The 25,073-nt window shown below is 39.9% G+C and overlaps 1 protein-coding gene across 1 annotated transcript in view; it reads left to right on the plus strand.

Annotated features, from left to right (window-relative positions):
• Positions 1-25,073, plus strand: part of PTPRQ (protein tyrosine phosphatase receptor type Q) — a 268,878-nt gene that overhangs the window by 97,190 nt on the left and 146,615 nt on the right. The window contains exons 31-33 of the mRNA XM_059683707.1: positions 3,281-3,463; positions 3,894-3,995; positions 12,052-12,172. Coding sequence (XP_059539690.1) covers positions 3,281-3,463; positions 3,894-3,995; positions 12,052-12,172 — 406 coding nt within the window. The remainder of the gene's footprint in view (positions 1-3,280; positions 3,464-3,893; positions 3,996-12,051; positions 12,173-25,073) is intronic.

Here is a 25,073-nt window from a genome sequence, read left to right on the forward strand (position 1 = left end):
TAATTTTCCTGGCTGTAAAATTCCAGTTGTTTTTCAATCAATTTCAATTGTCAGTCTAATTGTCATTCCTATATAGATGATATGTCTTTTTCTGGTGCTTTTAGACCATCTCTCTTCTTTGTATACCGTACTTTCACAATGAAGTGCATAAATATGATTTTTTAAAAATTCTGCTTGAGATTTATTGAAATTCCTTGATCTGAAGTTTGATATCTTTCAATTATTTTGAAAAGTCTTAACCATGTCCTGTGGCATGGTTCAGTGGTTGAGTATCGACCTACGAATCAGTAGGTCATGGTTTGATTCCTGGTCAGAGCACATGTCCAGTGTGGGGTGTGCAAGAGGCAACCAATCAATGATTCTTTCTCATCATTGATGTTTCTATCTCCCTTCCTCTCTGAAATATATATATATATATATATACATATATATATATTTATATATATATTTATATATTTATATTTATATATATTTATATTTATATTGTACATATATTATAATATATATAACATATAACATATATAATATATAATATATAATATATATATATTATATATATAATAAAAGTCTCAACCATTATCTTTTTAAGTAACTCTTCTCATTCTATTATCTTAGATCTTCTTAGTATACCCTTTATATCTAACTGACATTTTATATCTTATATTTTCTTTCTCTAAGCTAAATTTTGATAATTTCTCCAATACTATCAAATTTCTCACTAAATTTCTATCTTTTACATATCAAGAGAATTTTAAATGCAGTTAGTTTGTTTTTCTGTTCTAGAAAGTCTGTCTGGTTCTTCATCAACCCTGCTTGCTTATTTATATTATTTATTATTATTATTTGAAGAATTATCTGTTCATATTTAAAAAAATGTTTTATTCCTTGAAATATACTAAACATCCATATTTTTATTCTATAGAAAGTTCAATAGCTGACGTCGTGTGTTTGTGTGAGTGTGTGTATTTGAGTGTATGTGTATTATTTTTTCCTTTTTCTTTGCTAGCATTTAACTGCCAGTGCCTAATTTGCTTAGGGGTTTAGTGAGTTTATTAGTGAACTCATGTTCCCTGAAACCTATGTGTGGCAAATTTATGTGGCCCGAGTTGAGTTTCTTCAGAAATTTATGTTTACTTTTGTTATTTGCTTTTGAATGATAGCAACTCAGAATTACAGATTTGTTTTAATTTAAATTCTGAAGTAGAGGGTTTTTCAGGCTGTATATGCAGCAGGATTTGGGCCATATAAGTTTGTAGGAACAGACTTGCAGTTCCACAACTGTATAATTTTTCTTTCTTTCCCACCTCTTTATCAAGAAGAGTGGCAAGAGAAAAAAGTTTCTTTTCTGTCCTCTTTTGTACAGTGGATTTACTCTCCACTCTCCAGTCCCTGAGAGTGAATAGACCTCATTGCACTAATCCAAGAGTGACCACTTGTGGTGAATTTTATGGCATTCTGCAGAAGAATTCAAGGTGCCCCCTAGAGTTGTCCCATATAATGGTTCTTGTTGAAATTGCATTCTTATGGGCTCTAGCTCTTTATGCAGGATGTCCCTTACCCTTCTTCTGGTCCAGGTCTTTCTCTGGCACAGCTATTAATACAGAAGCTCAAAGTCACTGGGATTAACCAATATCCTCCAAGGCAAAGCTGGCTTTAGTACTAGCTTCCTTCTGCAGATACTGATTTTATTGTGTTTGTTTTATTTTATTTTATTTTATTTTATTTTATTATTTTATTTTACTTACTAGAGGCCCGGTGCACAAAATTCGTGCAGGGGAGAGGGTGGGGGGGGGGGGGTTGTCCCTCAGTCCAGCCTGCACCCTCTCCAATCTGGGACCTGTCACGGGATGTCCAACTGCCCGGGGGATTGGGCCTGAACTGGCAGTTGGATATCCCTTTCACAATCAAGGACTGCTGGCTCCCAACCACTCGCCTGCCTGCCTGCCTGATTGCCCCTAACCACTCCCCTGCCAGCCTGATCAACGCTTAACTGCTCCCCTGCTGACCCAATTGCCCCTAACTGCCCTCCCCTGCCAGCCTGGTCACCACTAACTGCCCTCCCCTGCCAGCCTGGTCACCCCTAACTACCCTCTCTTGCCAGCCTGGTTGCCCCTAACTGCCCTCTCCTGCAGGCCTGATCGCCCACAACTGCCCTCCCCTGTTGGCCATCTTGTGGTGGCCATCTTGTGTCCACATGGGGCAGCCATCTTTGACCACATGGGGGTGGCCATTGTGTGTGTTGGAGTGATGGTCAATTTGCATATTACTCTTTTATTAGATAGGATTTTTGTGTTTTCTGGTCACCACTGTTTTCTTTCTTTCCTGTCACCTTGGCAAGTAATTAAAAGAAAAATATGTTTTTATTTTATGCAGTGTTCTAATTATTTTAAGTAAGATAGTCATTCAATTTAGAATATCTATTTTGCCAGAATTTGAATCGCACATACTTAGTTATTTGAACATATGTAGAGAACCATTTATGACCACTGCATTTAATAGAGTGAAAACATTAGTAGACACAAAAAGAACTAGTGCTTTAAGACTGTTTTGTTGCCAGGCCATAATATACACCATTATGTCTAGATAAAATTACTTGCCTTGTAATAGATCTTGTTTTCGACTAAACTAATTATTAACTATATATATTTAATAAAAAACAATCATTTTAAAGTGTTTTTCAATCCTCTTTCTTTCATCTTGTGTTCTGCAGTGCAAGGTAGCTTAATACAGTTACAAGCATTTTCATAAAAATATCCTCCTATAAGCATCCTATATAAATAAAAGGCTAATATGCAAATTGTCCCCACGGGGTGGGAGCTCGACCAACCAGGAATTAGACGTGCGCTGACTACCAGGGGATGGCGCAGAACATGGTGGGCATGGGCGATGCTGTGCTGGCAGCAGGCAGCAGTGGAGATGCTGCCAGCCCCGGTGGGCCCCCCACGAGAGAGGGACCACGAAGGGATGGTGGAGCAGGTAGCAGGCAGCACTAGGCCAAGGCAGGTGTGAAGGGAGGCCCTGGCCAGCAGATGGCAGCTGCTAGGGACCCTATCTGTGCATGAATTTCAAGCACTGGGCCTCTAGTTATTATATAAAATAATAGTATGAATTTTCTTTTGAGATGAAATTTTTCTTTTTGGTGTATAATTTACCTACACCTTACTTCATTTAGAATATTTATTACAATCACATTGTAGTGCTCATGAATGAGAAGATCAGCAGAATAGATTTTTAGGATGGAATTATTTTATACATTTATTTTCTTTTTCTTTTCTTTTAGTACCTGGTAGTGCACCAGAAAATATTGCTTACAAAAATATTTCCTCTGGAGAGATTGAAATATCATTCCATCCCCCACGTAATCCTAATGGAATCATACAAAAATATACAATTTATCTCAGGAGAAGTAATGGAAATGAGGAAAGAACTATAGATACAACCTCTTTGATCCAGAACATTAAAGGTAAAAAAAAATACATATATATATATATATATATATATATATACACACACACACACATACATATATATATATGCATACATATATATACACACACACACACTATATCTATCTATCTATCTATCTATATCTATCTATCTATCTATCTATCTATATATATATATATATATATATAGTTAAATATTTACCTTTATATTGACAGGGTGGCCACAAAATATTAGCTTGTTCTATTATAAATATTAAGTGTGAGTGGGAGCAGTTTTATACAGGCTATGGCACTCTGGGTTTTGGTTAGATAACTATTTCAAAGATCTACATTTCCACTTAGCTTTTACTTTTGGATGATTGTTAAGAGACATTTCATAGTTTGCTTCATGCATATTATTAAAGGATATTTGGTAAGTCTCAACTTGTAAATTCTGTTTCTATTTAGGACTGAAGAAATATACCCAATATATAATTGAAGTGTCTGCTAGTACACTCAAAGGTGAAGGAGTTCGGAGTGCGCCAATTAGTGTGCTGACAGAAGAAGATGGTAAGTATGGTAGTGGATAGTGATGTATTTAGAATCCATCACATTTCAGAAAAAATCTATGAAGATAAAGATATAATGAAAAAACAGCAACAACAACAACAGTGTCCTTGGGTATCAGTTGTGTGCCATTCCAGCATTACACAGATTTCATTGTCATGGTGAAAAAATAGTATAGTCAGATTTATGTTCAATAAAATCAGGGGTAAGATACTTTTTTAATTACTCTGGTGTCATCCATGCCCTGTAAAAAAAAATCACTAATTTTTTTTCATTGGAATTTTTAACGTTAAAATTTTGTTTTGAGTAATTTGAACATCAACTAATGTATTAGTTATAACTGCTCACAAGTTCATTAGTTCAACTTTTATGTTCATAAGAATAGACATTTACATAAGTTTTATAGTAGATTCTGTTATGTGAACCTGTAACAGTTTCTTATTGCATTAGAATTAGTTTGTTAGTGAGCTCAGGCTGTTTTCCAGGTTCACTACATAATTTGCAAGATGTTATTCCTGATTGTTTATAGCCTTCCTATTGAATATTTAAATATACCTTTTCTTAACCTAAATAAAATCAGCTTTACTACCAAGACCACTTTACACCAGTATTTCACCAAGTTAGAAGCATATATCATGCTAAGAAAATTAACTTTTAGGAATATACGTGGGTTTCGATTTGCATTTGTTTTTTATATATTGTGTGTTTTGGGACTGTTAATTTTTACTATAAAAGGATGCTCTATTCTAACGGAGCGGGGGAGCGGCGCTGTATGTATCATAAGCATTTGTAGGGTGTTTGTTTTTCCTTTTCTCTTTCAAGTTTCCCAATCTTCAAGCTAGTTTGTATCCTGTGTATGTTCAGATTCATTCACCAGGACAAACTGCATTGTACTCTTATAAAAGGAAGACTTTTCTCTGCATTGCTCTTATTTTATGCAATATGATAAAGTCTTTGGAGGCCTCTTCTCCCATTTTAGGTCCCCATGGTTTCCCCTCCACCAAATTACTTCACTAGAGCATGGTGGTAGGGTGCTCTGGGTTGCCCCAGTTTCTAAGTCTTCTTAGAGGTTAGTCTTCCTTAGTTATTGCCTCTACTTGCTATGCTTATTTCTCTATCAACCTTTATCTGTCCAAAATTGTATTTTTAAAATTAAAATTTTTTTCAATTACAATTACACTCAATTTTACTTTGTATTAGTTTCAAGTGTGCAGTATAGTGGTTAGACAATCATATACTTTACAAAGGGTTCCCCTCAATAGTATTTTCAGTGCCCACCTGGCACCATGCATAGTTATTACAATATTATTGACTATATTTCATATGCTGTATTTTAAATCCTCATGACTATTTTTTGACTACCAATCTGTACTTTTTAATGCCTTCACCTTTTTCATCCAGTCCTCCACTACCTTCTCTCTGGCAAACAGTCTGTTTTCTATATCTATGAGTCTGTTTTTGTTGGTTAATTTATATTCTTTAGTTCCACATAAAAGTGAAATCATGTGTATTTGCCTTTCTGTGATTGACTTATTTCACTTAGGTTAATCTATGCTGCTTCAAATTGTTAGATTGCATTCTTTTTTATGGCTGAGTAATGTTCTACTCATCTATTGATTGTCACTTGGGTTGCTCCCATGGCTTGGCTATCCTATCTAATAAAAGAGAAAAATGGTAATTGGCGTACGACGATACCCTTTTTGCCGGGGTCCAACCCCAGCGGGTCCAGGGGTCCCCAAAGGTGTGGACGGAGTCGGCGAAGAAGGAATGATATGGAGACAGCGTTCAGTTGATCAGCAGCCTAGCCAGGATCTCTAGCCCGGATCTCCAGAGAGGTTCTGCTTCGGATCTCCAGCCAGGTTCTGTGGCCATGTTCCCTCGCTAGGTTCTCCAGCCAGGTTCAGACACCAGGTTGTAGTCAGGTTCTCTTGCCAATTTCTGTAGTCAGGTTCAGTCCAGGATCTTTTGCCATGTTCTCTCGCTAGGCTGCATCTCCAGGCTCCGAGGCCAGTCCCTCTCCAGGATCCTCCGGCATGCTCTCTCCAGCGAAGTTCTTCTGTCTCTAGGCTCCGTGTAGGTTCTGTCTTCTGAATTCTGTCTCCTGAGTTCTGTGTCTTTCTGTCTTGTTACAACTGTATTTATACCAGTTGATTCAATCCTATCAATCTCTATTACAAAGGTTAGGGCGTTTCTTATCTCCATTCCAGGGAGAAAAGATTATGTAGTTTAAGCATGATTGTTCGTAGTTAAAGGGATTAATTACCCGCCTGGCACTTAGTTGAGGGGTTTTATTCCCTCCCTAACTTCAGGGGAAAATCCCTACCTGGGGATTCAACCTTTCTCGGAGAGGTGACCTTGGTTAAAACACAGCGCCAAGAAGGTGAGCAAACATATTAAGAAAAGTATGCCATATATGCCAGGTCCCTTGAAACAGCAAGGATGGACCGGCTCCCGGCACCTTTTCATTGGCTAATCAGGGCTATATGCAAATTAACTGCCAACTATGATTGGCAGTTAACTGCCAACTATGATTGGCAGTTAACTGCCAACAAGATGGCGGTTAATTTGCATATGTAGGCACAATGCAGGGAGGCGAAAGGGAAAGCAGGAAGAAGCCCCCTGCCACTGACAGTGATCGGAAACCCAGGGGGGAGCTAAGAGCTGGGGAAGCCTGGCCAGTGATAGCAGGAAGTAGGGGTGGAGCCAGTGATGGGAGCTGGGCACGGTCGAAGCTGGCAGTCCCGGGAGCTAGGGGTCCCTTGCCTGGGCCTAAAGCGGAGCCCATGATCACGGGGCCGCTGCAGCTGCGGGTCCCCGCTGCCCGGGCCGGACGCCTAGGCCAGAGGCATTAGGCCTGGGCAGGGGCGGAGCCTGCAACCGCCGGGAGCTGGGGGTCCCTGCCCAGGCCTGACACCTCTGCCAGAGGCCTCAGGCCTGGTCAAGGGGCTGATCCGGTGATTGGTGATCGGAGGGTGATGAGGGTCAACTCCTCTGGCTGAGGCATCAGGTGTGGGTGGGGGGCGGAGACGGGGATTGGGGGGATATGATGGTCCCCTTGCCCAGGCCTGAAGCCTGGGTCAGAGGTGTCAGGCTTGGGCGGGGGGTGGAGCAAGCGATCAGAGGGAGATGAGGGTCCCCTGCCCAAGCATGATTCCTGGGCCAGAGGCCTCAGGCCTGGGCGGGGGCCAGAGCCAGTGATCAGGGGGAGATGGGGGTCCCCTGTCCAAGCCTGACACCTCTGGAGGAGGCGTCAGGCCTGGGCAAGGGGCCGATCAGGCGATCGGAGGGTGATGGGGGTCTATGCCACTGGCGGAGGCGTCAGGCCTGGGCAAGGGGCCGATCCTGCGATTGGAGGGTGATGGGGGTCAATGCCTGAGGGCTCCCAGTATGTGAGAGGGGGCAGGCTGGGCTGAGGGACACTCCCTTCCCCACACACACCCAGTGCACGAATTTCGTGCACCGGGCCCCTAGTTATAAATAAGGCTGTAATGAACATAGGGGTACATACATTCTTTTGAATTAGTGTTTTTAGTTTTTTTTGGATATAACCCCAGAAGTGTAATCATTGGGTCACAAGGCAGTTCCATTTTTAATTTTTTTGAGAAACCTCTATACTCTTTTTCATAGTGGCTGCACCAATCTGCATTCCCACCAATAGTGCACAAGGGTTCTATTTTCTTCACAAACTTGCCAACACTTGTTGTTTGTTGATTTATTGATAATAGCCATTCTGACACAACAAACCCAAATCTGTGGGACACAATTATATGCCACCTCAAGAAATAAGAAAAGTATCAAATGAGCAATCTTTCCTTACATCTAAAGGAACTAGAAAAAGAAGAAAACATGAAACCCAAAGTGAATAGAAGGAACAATAAATATCAGAGTGGAAATAAATGAAATAGAATCTAAAAAAATGCAGATGATCAATGAAACCAAGAGCTGGTTTCTTTGAAAAGATAAACAAGGTGTATAAACCTTTAACCAGACTCATCAAGAAAAAAACCGAAGACACAAATAAATAAAATCAGAAATGAAAGAGGAGAAGTAACAAGCGACACCCCAGGAATAAAAAGGATTATAAGAAAATATTATGAACAACTACATGCCAATAAATTGGACAATCTTGAAGAAATGGATAATTCCTAGAAACATACAAACTTCCAAAACTGAATGAAGAAGTAACAGAAAAAAAACCTGAACAGACTGATTACAACTACTGAAATTGAAGCAGCAATTAAAGACTTCCAACAAACAGAAGTCCTGGACTGGATGGCTTCACAGGTGAATTTTACCAAGCTTTCAAAGAAGAACTAACAACTGTCCTTCTCAAACTATTTCAAAACATTCAAGAGGAAAAGAAGACTCCCAAGCTTATCTTATAAGGCCAGCATTATTCTAATTCTAAAACCAGATAAAGACATTACAAAGAAAAAAATTATAGGCCAATGTCCATGATAAACATAGATGCAACAATCCTTAACAAAATATTAGCAAAGCAAATCCAGCAATGCAGTAAACCCTTGATTTTGCATACCTCAATTTAATAGACTTTGGATTTAATGGACAGAATAGTCTGTCCATATGTCATATGTGAAAATTAGCACCCTGTTCATTTTAAAAAGCTTTTAACCAAGATTTGCTCATAATTAACTGTTTTTTTGTTGTTATTAATTCTCTGTTATTTTTAAGAAATTTTAGCGAATAGGCCATATGTTGGAAAAAAACCACACTATAGTAATTTAGTCAACATAAATAAATATTATATATCTACAACTATATTCTACATATTTAAATCAAAGAGTTACTGCTCGTAATGTTCCGCAAACGATTAGCACATGATCACACTGCATCACATACGGTAATGGGTTCTGTTGTCTTGTGGTGTGAATTTCTGCACCAGTCTAAACAAGTGCTGGCAGATGTTCTGATGTGAGGTAAGCCACACCCCAGCCATGTGCATTTGTTTACTCAAAGCGGTGAATGCACCCATTTACTAGACCTATTCAGTAAAAATTTTAAATGACTGTAATACATATAGAAAACTTTTCTGTGACATTAAACTTCTCATACATACTTAATTTTAATTCACAAATGTGTCTACTTAAGTAAAACAGGCAAACTAACTAGTCAATTTTTTAATATACACATTTGGAAAACATATTTTATTATATAATGTACTTTCAGCTTTAATGGACACCACCTTGCCTGAATTAGCCCGTTATATTGAGGTCAAAAGATCATACACCATGACCAAATGGGATTTATTCCTGGGATGCAAGGTTGGTGCAATATCTGCAAACCAATTAACCTGATACATCACATAAACAAAATGAAGATAAAAACCGTAGGATCATATAAATCAGCGGTTCTCAACCTGTGGGTCACGACCCTTTCACAGGGGTTGCCTAAGACCATCGGAAAACACATATATAATTACATATTGTTTTTGTGATTGGTCACTATGCTTTAATTATGTTCAATTTGTAACAATGAAATTGAGGGTCACTACAACATGAGGAACTGCATTAAAGGGTCGCGGCATTAGGAAGGTTGAGAACCACTGAATAGATGCAGAAAAACATTTGACCAAATCCAGCACCCATTTATGATAAAAAACTTTCAGCAAAGTGAGAATAGAGGGATCATATCTCAATATAATAAAGACCATATCTGACCAACCCACAACTAGCATCATACTCAATGGGGAAAACTTAAGATCAGGAACAAGACAGGGATATCCCACTTTCACCTCTTATTCAACATAGTACTGGAAGTCCTAGCTACAGCAATCAGGCAAGGAAAAGAAATAAAAGACATCCAACTTGGAAAGGAAGAATTAAAATTGTTATTTATTTGCCCAGTTCTTTATCTCTATTCTAATTAAATTGTTCTAAGAATTTGAGATCTTATATGAAAGAGCCTAGGATAATAGTGAACATATATTTCAAACAGTAGAGTTTGTTACCTCTCAAGTCAATAGTTTCAATGCATTGACTATGCATCTGAATACCTGGCTTGCTAAAAATAGCGTCAAGGTAAACATCCATCCAAATCCTTGGCCTAGTCATTGATACAATTGCTAAGGGTAAAGGAGACCCCCTTTTCAAAATACTGCGAGGAAACTGAGAAGGGATAAAGTCCTGAGAAAGTTTGATTTTTTGGATATTAGGAGTTCCTTGCCCTCATGGAGCTTCCGTTCACTAGAAGAGATACAAATTTAATAAATGTATATACAAATAATACTTATAATTCTAATTATTGATATAAGTGTTCCCAAAATTATTCACCAGGACAAAAGAGGGACTCTAGCTATTCTGAGACATCTGGGAAAGTGCAGCTGAGAAAGTTATGTCTAAGCTTTGACTTGAAGGAAGATGACTAAAGAAGGAGGGTGAGAGATAGGAAAGATCATGACAGGCACAGAGAGTAGGAGCCTTATGAAGATCCTTCTCATGTATTCTCATATTCTCTGTCATGATGAACTGGGTAAAATGCAAAAGATATTGCATTTATTTTTCTAATTTTCATACAAATGCCAAAACGATTATAGCAGTGTGCTATGATAGATGTGCAGTATTTTGTTTAGATAAGCATATTAATTACATTTATTAAGCAATACAGTTTTACATAAAAATATATTTTCCAAGGATATAGTAAGATTAAGTATAAAACACCAAGAATTAACTTATGTTCCACATAAATATATTAAAGAATAGTATAGAATAGTAAAGAATAATAAAAAAATGTTAAGTTTTGCAAAGATATTAGGGAAAATAGAATAGGCTTTTGTTTTGACAAATGAAAGCTCTCAGAAGTAATGCATGTCTTGGGAAACAGCCATCTCCAAATGATATGTGAATTCTTGTGATAATCAGTGTTTGATAGCATTTTTATTGTCCTGCCAGTAATGAAAATACAAATACAGCTGTCATCATTATTTCTTAGAGCTCATCTCATAAACCTTTTCTCTGCTCAATAAACCTTTTTTTAAACGTCGTTGTTACCAAAATAATGAGAAAACACTCAGAGACACATGTATCTACACAACTATAACTGAGATTATTCAGAAAATAAAAATAATTCAGGTAGTATTTTATCCAAATTATTGGAAAGAGTGATGTGCACATATACAGATTAATAAATTAACATTGTTTGAAGATCTCGAAAAATTTCCAGAATTTCTATTAACTTCCTAACTTGTTCATTTTCCATGTAAAACTGTAACAATGATTAGTTTTAGTGATTTATACCCTTTTATATGTAAAAGTTGCATATTAATAGTCCAAAGCATTACTATACTGTAATACAGCAACTGAGAAATGCCATTCTAAATGTTTTATCTAAATAGAAATATACACTTGGCTAACTGGTTTACAGCAATTTTTTCAGTGTTTATTCAATTAGAATGGCTAAAGTGTTTGATTTCTCACACTGTTATAGCAGAATGAGATGTAGACCCTAAGCTTCATTTCACTGTTTATGTGCTGCATTGGTGTTTCCTTTGTAAACTATTCAATTTCAAAGACTATGTGAACAGATATTGATATTATTCACATTTCATTAACACAACTGAAATTGAAGTGTGTAGTTTTTATTTGTGAGGTCAGTCATTTTAACTGCTCTCTCAATATTATGCTTATCACTTTCACTTTTTAAATGTGGATTTTCCCCCCATCTATTTTTATTTTCTACGGAGCCTATTTTTTACTGTATATTATACTTATACACCACATAGTTTCTTTTTATTAGAGAATGATAATTTACCAAGATGTACTTGAGCAGTAGGTGAATCACTGTGAAATACTCCTTGCTCTTTTTTCTCATGAAATGTTTTTTTCCATTGAATCACAGAAACAGATGTTCTGACACCACCATGCAAAATCTTCTTTTATCATCTCATTTTGAAAGTAAACATCAGTCTCTCCTGCCCATGGAGAAAAACACTGTACCTGATTCATTTACCAGAAAGTTTATAATAAAAATTTTGTGCACCTTCATTTTAACCTTTTTAATATACATTTAATAAAATGCATCATCTTTTACTCTGACTTTTCAGCTCCTGATTCTCCCCCCCATGACTTCTCTGTGAAACAGTTGTCTGGTGTCAGGGTGAAGTTGTCATGGAAACCACCCCTGGAGCCAAATGGAATTATCCTCTATTACACAGTTTATGTCTGGTAAGAATTTTTTTTTTCTTTTTTGGAAATAGTTCTGAGAACAAGTATTAATCTGTAACATAATAGGAATGCAGTTTATTTTTTTATTTCAAAATGTGATACTACATTAGGAACCTGATTATTAATAGGCTAGTTATTATGCTTTTATTAAGAAACAAGTTTTTCCCATATTATGTGGGAGCATAGTCAAGTTTTGTTGTAACTAAAACAAAAACAATTATGCATAACTAGAAGAGCATTTCTGCTCTTTAAAGTTATCGATCTGTCAACTTAAGTGAAGAGTATATAATTTTAAACTCTTCCAGAGTTTTACTCAACTATTTTCTATATTACTAGTTTTTTAAGTTTTCTTGAATATAATAACTTTAACTAAAATTTAACTAAGAAATATGTCTACAGAAATCTGTTACTAAAGGTCAGTTTTCTATTGAAATATAAGCATTGGATTTATTGTTTTCTAATCACTTTTACTGCCGGAAGCCGGTCCATCCTTGCTGCTTGACACAGTCGCTGCAGGATAGAAACATCTGCACAGCATATGTTTCAAGGGACCTGGCGTATATAGCATACTGTTCTTAATATGTTTGCTCCCCTTAGCGCTGTGTGTTTTAACCAAGGTCACCTCTCCGAGAAAGGTTGTTTCCCCAGGTAGGGATTTTTCCCTGAAGTTAGGGAGGGGATGAAACTCCTTAACTAAGTGCCAGGCGGGTAGTTAATCACTTTAACTACAAACAATCATGCTTAAGCTACATAATCTTTACTCCCTGGAATGGAGATAAGAAACGCCCTAACCTTTGTAATAGAAATTGACAGGATTAAAATCAACTGGTATAAATATGGATGTAACAAGACAATAAACAGCAGAACTTCTCTGGAGATCCAGACCAGAACTTGGCTGGAGATCCTGGCTAGAGATCCTGGCTAGGCTGCTGATCAACTGAACACTGTCTCCGTGTCCTTCCTTCTTCGCCGACTCTGTCTACGCCTTTGGGAACCCCTGGACCTGCTGGGGTTGGACTCCGGCATTTTACCTGATTGCCTATTTATGCATTGATTGTGAAAAAATTAAAATCTTATAGTGTGTCTCATGTCAATTAACAACATGGCTATCCTACTTCATGAAAACTCCATAGATAAAAACCCTAATTTTCATCAATGTTAATGCTCTTAAAAGGATTCATCAGTTATGTAATATATATCCTAGTGCATTTTAAATATCTGAACTCAGGAAATACATTTTATACAATATTTTATGGAGCATAGGCATTTCTTACTTTTAGATTCCTGACTCGGAAGATCCAGCATTGCAAGGCTACAATATTTCAAAGAAATTTACTTTTTTTCTCCTATATTAAAATTTTTCTTTTCCTAATCTCTCTTTAAACTCTTTACAAACTGCTATGTAGGACTACATCTCCTATGTTCTTCATTGACTTATTCCTACTCATTTTTCCCAGTCATGGTGAAATTGGGAGTGACATGAATGGCGTTAGTGGGAAGAGAAGCAGTGGGAAGAAGTTAACTGTTTTCCCCTGGTCACCATAGTCATTCATTTATTCATTCATTTTTTATCCCTTCAATTAACAATACTGAAGAAAACACACAATAAGTCCCCTACCCTCAAGGAGTTTATATCTAAAGTGATAACTGGATTATATACCCATAAACAAACAAATGAGGAAAGTCAGGGGAAAGAGGGCTACTGTACTATTGCTTGGGTGCTTGGGAAAATCCTTTTTAAAGAGGCATTGAGTTGTGATCTGAGGAGGACAGGCTCTGCAGGGAAACACAACTTATCATTTTTAAGACAAGAAAGGAAGGAGGTCAGTGTTTCTGGGGTAACAGAGACAGAGGAGAGTAATACTGGGGGGGCAAACAGGTCAGTAGCCAAGCCACAGTAAAGATTCAGTGTTCATTTATCAACGATGGGAGTTACTGGAGAATTTCAAGCACTGGTGATACTTTACAGAGAATGAATTGTAGGGAGCCAAAGGTGTAGCAGGAACCTGGTAGGGGTGCTGTTTTAGTAGTTTTTGCAATAGATGATATTGGCCATGGAAAAGACAAATGGGCCCCTTCGAGCTATAGTTCTGAAGAGCTGACAGGACTTGGTGATAAATTTGTTACAGGGATAAAAAAAGATGAATCAATGATAATGTCCAGATTTTTTCAATCAAGTGTGATACTCCAAGATTTTGACATAATTTTACTGAGTTAAACAAAAACAAAACTGAAAGAGAAATAAGTTAATGAAATTGAGAGTCTAGATTTTTCTGGCTAGGGTTCCCTGTCCCTTCTCTATGCAGTGACCATGCTTGTCTCACTAAAACATCAGGGTGCTTTTAGCATCATGTGTGCAGCACACACACAGACACACAAGGTTAAATAGCATTCTGTGAGGTGTTGTTTACCTGGGTCTTTTCTCTCTGGTTATGAACTGTTACAGTCCATCAGATCCACTTATTCTTAGGAATTCAGCTACAATTCTAAGTTATTTATTTTATAAAATTCTGAATTTTATAAAATGATAGTAGGATGTATTACAATGGCATTTATTTATATTATACTACCTTTCCAGAATATAGCACGTCTATATAATTTTGTAAGGTTTTATGAATTCAGATGTTATAAAACGACCTCGATGCTGTGACTTGTTCTTTGTGCTTTTTGTAATGTTGGTGTGGGAAGTGAGGACACGGATTCAGGGTAACTCATTCTTTTCTCAACCCCTCTGGGTTTAGTTCAGTTTCTTTTGGGTAAATAATTTAAAGTTCACCTCCCCAACAGTGCTTTTTCTCTCCTCTTTCTATGAGTATTTCTTTTCTGTTTCACTTCCTAAGATGAATTCTAGGTACAGGGGAAGTCCAATGAAAGTGGAGTGAGGGAATTTCAAGTCTGTGATACTGTGATTCATCTGAGCTGGCTTCTGGGGAATCATTCAGGTACTGATGAAAGGGCCAGTCGTCTCAGGGCCTGACCACGCTGCTGGCGGCCTCGGGCACAGACTCCCCAGCCCATGGCGGGAGCCCGGCTCAGGCTGCCACCCGCCCACCGCCCCCGGACCGGACCCACGCGGCAGCAGCAGCGGTGGCGGGGCGGGGCGCGTGCCCTCGCCCGAGGACATGGAGGAGGAGGCGATCGCTGACGCCCCCGGGAACGAGACGGAGGATGTGGACTTCCTGCCTGGGCTGGAACTGGTCGATCTACTGGACCCCCAGCAACCGGACTGGCCCCTGGAGCCCGGGCTCAGCTCGCCCTGGGGGGGGCTAGGACTGCACCCTCCATCTTGCCCTGGGTCCTCCATTTTTGGGGCGGCCGCACGGAAGCCCAGGCCCCTGCTGGCCACGCCCAGGATTTCTTTAAACTAACCAATGACAATCAAGGGACGTGCGCGCCATAGAGATGACCCAACTCGCGCCTGGCCAATCAGTGGGGCCCACAGTCCCCTCTCCTGCCCTCACTCCACCCCCCTTTAAAACCCCCTGTCCCATCAGGCCTCTCTCTCTCTTGGCCACTGGAGCTTACCGTTGCATCGGTGAGTGTGGCAGGGGAGCCAAACCCGGGTTTGAAATAGATGACTCTTTGCTTTTGCATCGGACTGACTGGCTCCCTGGGGGTCTTGGGAACTTTGAAATCTGGGCACAACATTTTGGGGGCTCTCCCGGGATTCCCAGGACCACTGAGGGACCCCCAGTCCGAAGAGTCTGACTGACCGCGGTAGGTGTGTGTCCTTGTGTGTTCTGTTCTGTTTGAGCTCGTTTCTGGATTGCCTGAGGGGTCTAGGCGGACGCGCCGTGAACGACCACAGGCGGGGGAGAGTTGGAAGACGTTCCGCTCCCCAGGAGGGATGGATATGCCCCTCACCCCAGGAGGGATGGATATGCCCCTCAGAGGGATGGATATGCCCCTCGCGGAAAGCAGGTCGCTCCTGCTAGCTAGTTTGGTATAAGGCCATTGTCTAGCTTTCGGGTTTGGCTTCCATGGAATTGGAAGCCTGTATTTTCGGGCCCTGTTTAGTGTTCTGTGTTTGTACTGGATGGATGTTATGGGATGGACTCAGACTGCACCTTTGGGTATTGTGATTGATCATTTCAAGGAGACTGGGGGAGGCTTTAGAGCTCCCTCAGGGGTTGGGAAGTTGTTAGGAATTGAATGGATTGTTTGAATGTCTGAGTGTGGAGGGAGGGGGACTGCCCTCCCCCCTCCTTTGTGTGGTAGTCCACGGCCGCCTGAGTGAGGGTCTGTGGAAACAGGTCACCCCCTCCCCAAGTAAATGCGTCTGGGATTTCTGTGCACGTGTGGGGAGAAAAGCTGGCTTAAAACTAATGTGCGCACCGTCCGATTTTGGATAGGGTTTTAAGCTAGCGTCTCCTTTCAAAAGTGCAGGATAAATCCCAAGACTAATCCATAATAAAGAACAGTTTTTCCAAAAAAAAAAAAAAAAAAAACTGGTCCTTTGTTAATTAAGAAAGCTTTTCTTAATGGAGGGAGGAGATAGTCGCCTCCTGCCTGCAGCAAAATCTTAAAGAATGTGGTCAATTTACATCTGAAAAGACCAGGGAGGCCAAAAACCTGTCTTGCAAGGCTCGAATGTGGTTCTCCAGAGCCACTTGAAAGTAAAAAGTAATTTGCCTCATGAAAAATCTAGAAGACAGAATTAAATCTGTTGGTTAAGTATTGAGAAATGAAATCTAGAAAACACTGCCTTCCTTAAACTAAGGACAATTAAAGGTTATGTCAAAGTCCTTCAGGTAGAAACTGTGGTTTCATACTGATCTTAAAGGGCTCCAGTTACCTTGCCAACTCAGTATTTGGGAGACCCAGGATATGCCTAAGTTTAACCTAGGTTCTAGATAATGTGTTTACTTAAATATGTATCTTTGTTGTTTAAAATTGTTTAACTAGTGCTAATCACCTAAAAATTAAGGCTAAAAGTTCTAGCTACCTGGAAAGCATGGCCTTGGTGTGATAGGAGGAAAAAAGAAATGTTAAATGGATGGTAGACCAGTGAGCTGGGACTGGTCACTAATGGTGGATTGTGAGAAGGGCTGGTTGTGGCCTAACTTCTCCTTCCTTGGTACCCCTGAAGCGTCAGAGGGTACTTCTGGCCTTGGTTTTCCAATGTGTTTAATCTGTCAATTTTGTTGTTTCGCCGAAATCCTCTTGAGTGACATTGAATGATTCTTTCCTTCCTCTTTAACTTTTGGGGGACTGTGTGAATGGATTAATAGCTTCTAGATGGTATTCACCATCTCTGAGACTTCCAGAGAGAAGTCAAAACTCAGACTGGCTACACAACTGAAACTGATTTGTTGGTATTTTGTGATATAAATGTGGACTGTTTCTATCTGGATGAGACATAGGTCAAAAGTCCTGTCCTAGGATGTGAGAAAGGGAGGCCTCCACATCTGTTCCTGTCTGCTCAAGATCCCAAGACTGTAAAGGTAGACGGTGTCGCGACCTGGATCCATCACACTCACGTCCGGTCAGCGGATCCATCCATGACCCAGAAAGACTTCATCACCAAATGGAGCATCGATCGAGATCAACACAACCCGCTCAAGCTCAAGCTACGGCGTGCTCGACCTGCCTGATGCCGGTAACATGGCTCGCGATCACTCCTGTCACCAGGAGCCCCCACAATACTGTGTAATACACTTAGATAATGCCTGCATCTTCATGGACAAGGCTCCAAAGAGACAAGGACAATTTATGGGGTCACATGTTTTTCATTGTATTGATATGTTATATTAACCTTTGATTCTTTTGCAGGTTTTGAATGTATGTTGGCTATCCTGGAAGGGAGCTGTGTGGGGTGACCCCCAAAAGTAAAGGGTGCCTAGCTGCCAAGAGGGCAGGTGTCCAACTGGGCAGGGAACGGTGCCCATCAGGTTTTGGTCTCTGTTGAGAGACAGCTAACAGTTGGCAGCCTGTAATACTGTCTTGCAGGCCTGAGTCACCATGCCCATGTCAGGGGTAGTAAAACTGGAAAAAGCCTGTTTAGAATAGAAGGTCTGAGGAATAGTTATGCATAGAAAGAAGGTTTTATACCAACAGTTACTGTTTTGTTTTAAATCCATGAAAAGGAATTATCAAGGAAAGTCAGAAAATCTTAGAGTAGATCAGTATGTTTTTCTCCTTATGTAATTCCTCCGAAATCTGGCAATGCTAAATAAGTACGTTTCTTTGCATAGATCCAATGAGACTGGTTCCTAATAATGGTTTTATTAACGGAAAACTTTGACTGGAGTATCATGTTTTAAAGAGCCCTGTCTGAGCTCTAAAGACTTGAAGCCACTAAGAATGCCACGAAGAAAGCCTGGTATCCTGCTTGGGAGCCCTGAAGATGGCTGGCGCTGGAGCGTCAGGCCCATGCCCTACCATCACTGGCGGTTGGTAAGAGTAGAAGGGGAGCAGTAAAGATGCCTCTGCATCCCTGCGGAACCCCCACACACTCTGGGCCGCAACGAGTAGGAGGGCTACTGAGATGGGCCTTAAAGCCTGAAGCGTGGGCTCAGGTGGAGTTGCTACAGGTGAGGGATTCACCTAACTCAGCAGATACTGCAGGCAGGCCTGATGGCATCTGGATGGCTTGGCTTCCTGGCCCTACGGGGCACATTAAGGTTCAACCATGAAATTCCAGCAAAGATAGTCAGTTACCATTCTTGTTGTGTTTATGCAAACATCAGGACAGTAGATAAATTAATCTTGATTTGGCTTTTTGATAGGCATGGAGGAATTTTAAGAAGAAAAATCCTATTTCAATAGAAGTTGTTGAATCTAAAATGGTTTCTTTTCCTTCCACCGGACCATTTGTTAAGCTTATAGGGATAGTTCAGTTGATAGTTCTGTATGCCCAGTACGGGCCTCTAGCAACGGTGGAATAGAAATGCAGTCCGTCTCATGATTGAGCCGGAAGTTCCAAGACAAAGGGGGGATTGAAAGGGCCAGTCGTCTCAGGGCCTGACCACGCTGCTGGCGGCCTCGGGCACAGACTCCCCAGCCCATGGCGGGAGCCCGGCTCAGGCTGCCACCCGCCCACCGCCCCCGGACCGGACCCACGCGGCAGCAGCAGCGGTGGCGGGGCGGGGCGCGTGCCCTCGCCCGAGGACATGGAGGAGGAGGCGATCGCTGACGCCCCCGGGAACGAGACGGAGGATGTGGACTTCCTGCCTGGGCTGGAACTGGTCGATCTACTGGACCCCCAGCAACCGGACTGGCCCCTGGAGCCCGGGCTCAGCTCGCCCTGGGGGGGGCTAGGACTGCACCCTCCATCTTGCCCTGGGTCCTCCATTTTTGGGGCGGCCGCACGGAAGCCCAGGCCCCTGCTGGCCACGCCCAGGATTTCTTTAAACTAACCAATGACAATCAAGGGACGTGCGCGCCATAGAGATGACCCAACTCGCGCCTGGCCAATCAGTGGGGCCCACAGTCCCCTCTCCTGCCCTCACTCCACCCCCCTTTAAAACCCCCTGTCCCATCAGGCCTCTCTCTCTCTTGGCCACTGGAGCTTACCGTTGCATCGGTGAGTGTGGCAGGGGAGCCAAACCCGGGTTTGAAATAGATGACTCTTTGCTTTTGCATCGGACTGACTGGCTCCCTGGGGGTCTTGGGAACTTTGAAATCTGGGCACAACACTGACCTGCCGTCATAGCTTCTAGTTTCAATGTTTTTACTTTCGGCTTTGTCCTTGATCCAACCCCAGGCTTATTCTAGTGCCCTGGGTCTCAGCATGTCTGTCTCAACCCTCAGAGGCACTTTTTTCTCTGCCTGAATCTGCAGTGTGCAGGATGCGAAGGTGACTTCCACACCCTTTCCTAGCTCTTCAACGTCAACTAGCGGAGCCCTTAGGTCTTGCTGGCCATGGTACTAGATAGAAGACAAAGATTATCTGAGAGTCCTTTACAATGGGATTTCTTTCACAAACCTATTTGGATGTTTTCATCATTTTACCATCACCCTAAGATCCCAGGATACCCTAGTTATACTGCTTTCCCTTTTTCCCCCCTCTCACTCTTTTAATAGTACAAAGCTTTTAAAAATTCTTGGTTGATAAAAACTTTATTTTTTTATATACTCCTTCCTCTCTACACCATCATTACTTATCAACCTCTATGGTCTCAAATCATATGTATAAAGAGAATGTAGAAAACATTTTTCCCCTCTACAAAACTTGTTTTCATTTTATTTTATTTATTTATTTTTTAAAATTTTCTTTTATTGCTTAAAATATGACAAAGAGTAGTACATATGTCTCCTTTTTTTCCCTGCTTGACCTTCCCCCGGCATCCCCTACACCCCAGTGTCTTGTGTCCATTGGTTATGCTTATATGCATGCATACAAGTCCTTCGGTTGATCTCTTACCACGCCCCCAACCTTCCCCAGCCTTCCTGCTGTAGTTTGACAGTCTGTTCGATGCTGCTCTGCCTCTGTATCTATTTTTGTTCATCAGTTTATAATGGTCTCTATTATCCATAAATGAGTGAGATCACATGGTACTTTTCTTTCATTGACTGGCTTATGTCACTTAGCATAATGCTCTCCAGTTCCATTCATCTGTTGATGGGCACTTAGGCTGTTTCCAAATCTTAGCTATGATAAATTGTGCTGCTATGAACATAGGGATGCATATATCCTTTCTGATTGGTGTTTCTGGTTTCTTGGGATATATTCCTAGAAGTGGGATCCCTGGGTCAAATGGGAGTTCCATTTTTAACTTTTTGAGGAAACTCCATACTGTCTTCCATAGTGGCTGCACCAGTCTGCATTCCCACCAGCAGTGCACAAGGGTTCTTTTTTCTCCACATCCTCTCCAGCACTTGTCCTTTGTTGATTTGTTGATGATAGCCATTCTGACAGGTGTGAGATGATACCTCATTGTTGTTTTGATTTGCATCTCAGATGATTAGTGACTTTGAGCATGTTTTCATATTTCTCTTGGCTTTCTCAGTGTCCTCTTTTGAAAAGTGTCTATTTAGGTCCATTGCCCATTTTTTGAGTGGATTGTTTATCTTCCTTTTGTTAAGTTGTATGAGTTCCCTCTAAATGTTGGAGATTAAAGCCTTATCGGTGATAACATTGGCAAATATGTTCTCCCATGCAGTGGGCTTTCTTATTGTTTTGTTGATGGTTTCTTTTGCTGTGCAGAAGCTTTTGATTTTGATATAGTCCCACTTGTTTATTTTCTCTTTAGTTTCCAATGCCCTAGGATCCAAGTAACTCTTTACCTACTATTCTCCCATACTTGTATCTCACACCTCATATTCTAGTGCCCATCCAGTTACAAAATTTATTTGCCTCTGAAGACCAGCCTCGGTGATTATGCACAATCATTTTATATCCACTACTGTGTGAGTCACATATGGCTTGTGGATGGTATTCTCAGAAATCAGTTTTCATCCATTGTATTCTAAATTAACTTTTCCTTCAAAAGTTCACTTTGTGAAATAACTTCTATCATCTAGCAATATGGTTAAGTAGTATTTTCCTCAGTTATACTGATAAATTATACTTTTATGTTTTCAAATGATACATAACCCTTGTATTTTTAGAGCAACTACTATTAAACAAATAAATTTCTATTAGAGTTCAGTAAGCTTATTCTTCTAATGCACTATGAATTAAGTAAACTGATGTAAAGCTTATTTATTTACTTTATGTTTGAATTCAACTTGGATTTATTTAGCCATTTACTTCTACTGTATATTGTCAGTAAAATTTAATAGTAGTTTTCTCCTTTGCTTATAAAACTTCTGAATGAATGCTCTATGAGGTTTAGCCAAAAGACTGTGAAATAAAAGTGTTGCTGAAAATTCTAGCTTATGTAGAGATCTTGGCATTGAAATGTTTCTCACTTTTCTTAGCAGTAATTATGAAAAGCAATTCTGAATCAGTCTGACAGATGTTTATTATACTCTGTGGGGAGATATAAAATATATAGAAGGCTAAAATGATTGTAGACTAATTAGAAATAAATTATACTATGTAAAATAATTTAAAGATACTTGCTAAGCATTATGTTAGGCAGTCAAACAATTCTAAGCAACATTTTTTTTTAATCAAATGTCACTAGCCTAATAATTTGCCCTGTAACTTGAAAGCGTACCTTAGAAAATGGCCTTTCATAAGCTAAAAAGTATGTTTAGTCCTATTTCTGCCAGTTTTCTAAAAGATGTTCACCCTTTTAAAAATACCTAATGGTTTGAGTATATGATATAGATTAATAGTCAGGATGAGAAGAGGGCCATTTCTAATTTCATGAATTTACTCCCATTTGAGAATGAAGGTGGTAAAGACAGAGTCAAAAGTCAGGAGAACATCTCAGTGGAAACAGAATATGAAGGCTCCGAGGCAGCATGAATGAACTCTATAAATAAGTTGATAAACAGCATTATAGACATGGATTATTGGGGCCAAAATGGGATTATGAATGATACACCGATAGAGGGAGTGGTTGAGTAAAATGGTGCTCTTGATCTTTTAACTTGAGGTTTCTAGTGAGATGGTAAAAGCTCTGTCTTTGCTTTTTTTGCTAGTCATTTTGTTCAAGGGTGCACAAGTTTTACTGTTTCATTCTTTCGCATGTATTTATAGACCCTCGTAAATCACTTATTCTTAGCGGAAAGATGCATATACCTGGATGCTCATTGCAGTGTTCATCATGGCCACAACAAGATCTAAATTACCAACCACAGTAGGTCAATTAATAAAAAATGAGGAATATTCATTGAACGGGCTACTATAGAGCAGTTAAAATGGATAAATGAACTATAGGTATCAAACTTGATAAATATCAAGGCATAATTGCAAACAAAAAAGGCAAGTTGCAAAGTAGGTGAGCAAAACACATTTACATAAACATAAATAATGTAAAATTATGCTATACCTTTTTTGTAATTTTTTAATTAAATTTTTTTAAATTCTTGCTAGTCATTTTTAATGAGTGTCAAGGTGCACAAACAGGCTATGTGTTGACCACCCAGGCTTTGCTGGACCCATAAACTGTTAACAATTCTGACTAGAAATCCAGGAGCATTTAAAAATGAGTAGATATCTGGTAAAACTTCAGGTTTCTTTGTTTCTTACTTCTGCCATATTCACCGTGATAAAATCACCTGAAGTTGAATGGAGGCTGTCTTTAGATGGAGCATTTACCCTGTGATTTACCACAGTTCCCTCCACAACTTGTTTTAAGGCCAGTATTTTTAGTTGTTTATTTTGTCTGTCTGGATCTTAAATGTTTAAACCCTAAATCTAAGGGATTTCTTCATTTTTTTGTGTGTGAAATGCACAAAGCTAGGGATATTGTGATTTCCTTGCATAACTGATTTGGGGAACCAAATGTCTTGGAGAGCTAAAGAAAAGAGCTCAAGAGGGATAGTAGTTACCATTTTGGGACAGATGTTATTAGTAAAGATTCTTTCAGTTTCTAGTGACTGGACCCAACCTAAAATGACTTAAGCAAAAATGAGAACTTGTTGACAATGTAGCTGAAAAGTCCAGGGGATACTAACCAGATATAAGAGCTCAAATAATTTCGTTAGACAATTAACAGCAAGAGACTTGATAAGGGCAACAGCAAGGTAGTTGTGTCTTGAGTGTAATGGCAGGAAATGGGAAAGGATACAGCTGAAGAGTTGGGTGGGCCAGAAACTACATAACTACAGAAAGAGAGAGAGGGAGAGAGAGAGGGGGAGAGAGAGAGAGAGAGAGAGAGAGAGAGAGAGAGAGAGAGAGAGAGAGAGAGAGAGAGAGAGAGAGAGAGAGAGAGAGAGAGAGAGAGAGAGAGAGAAAGAAGGAGGAGAAGGAGGAGGAGGAGGAGGAGGAGGAGGAGGAGGAGGGATAGAGAGACAGGAAATTAATCTTAGTATTGCATGGGATATTTAATGTAACCATACACCCAAATTTCGCACCTCTGGAGAAAACATCCCAAGAACGTTCCATTAATCTCAGAATAAAATCCAAATTTCTTATTTAGCCAGAGGGAATCTTTCTACTCTCAGGGAATGAAAATGTTTCTCCTTCAACTCAAGCACAATTCCTCCTTCTGTTTTTTGGACCCTAATTCCTTGTCTTCTCCAAGGCCCTGGTTTATAAGTGCATTCTTAGCTTCAAACTCATTCTCTTCAGTGGATTTTTCCTCTAAATCTTATAAATATGTCTTTTTCTGCTAAAGGCAAACAAGCAAAACAAAATTAAGCCAAATCAACCAGCTAACCAAATGATGACAATAAGAGCAGTAGCAACAATTGAATACCCTATGTTGACTCAGACTTTCTCTGAGACCCTAGAAAAGCTTTAGGATTATAGAATATGCAACTAATTATGCCTTGCTAGTTTGGGCCTGTTTAACAGCCAATTACTAAAGTACTGAAGTGTACCATAGAAGAGTAGTTTCCTTGTAGTGGGAACATATGAGGGATATAATGATTTGATAAAAAGTCATGTAATTAGATATTGAAATTCTTTGTTTTGGGGTAGTGGAATTTAGTGAATAAAAGGATCTATCTAGAATCCTATATATAAAAGGCTAATATGAAAATATTCCCCTTGACCAGGAATTCAACCTGGAGTTTGACCAGGGGGCGGGGCTAAGTGGCCAACACCGCCCCCCCTCACCCGCCCCCCATGGTCCTCTCCCCCTCTGCCAGCCCAGCCTGATCAGCCCTGATCGGGGGGGCCAGCCAGACCCCACCCATGCACAAATTTGTACAACAGGCCTCTAGTATTTAGATAAGAGCAGATAAAAGTTTTGAAAATGAATTCATAGAAATGAATTTAAATGAATGTATTATCAGATTAGATTGCCCACAGGAAACAAAATATAAAATGATGTAGTTTAGAAAGAAGACCTTGACCTTTCATAGGGGCTCCAACCTATGTAGAAAACCATTCAGGTTC

The sequence above is a fragment of the Myotis daubentonii genome, chromosome 2, assembly GCF_963259705.1.
Source record: "Myotis daubentonii chromosome 2, mMyoDau2.1, whole genome shotgun sequence".
NCBI lineage: Eukaryota > Metazoa > Chordata > Mammalia > Chiroptera > Vespertilionidae > Myotis > Myotis daubentonii.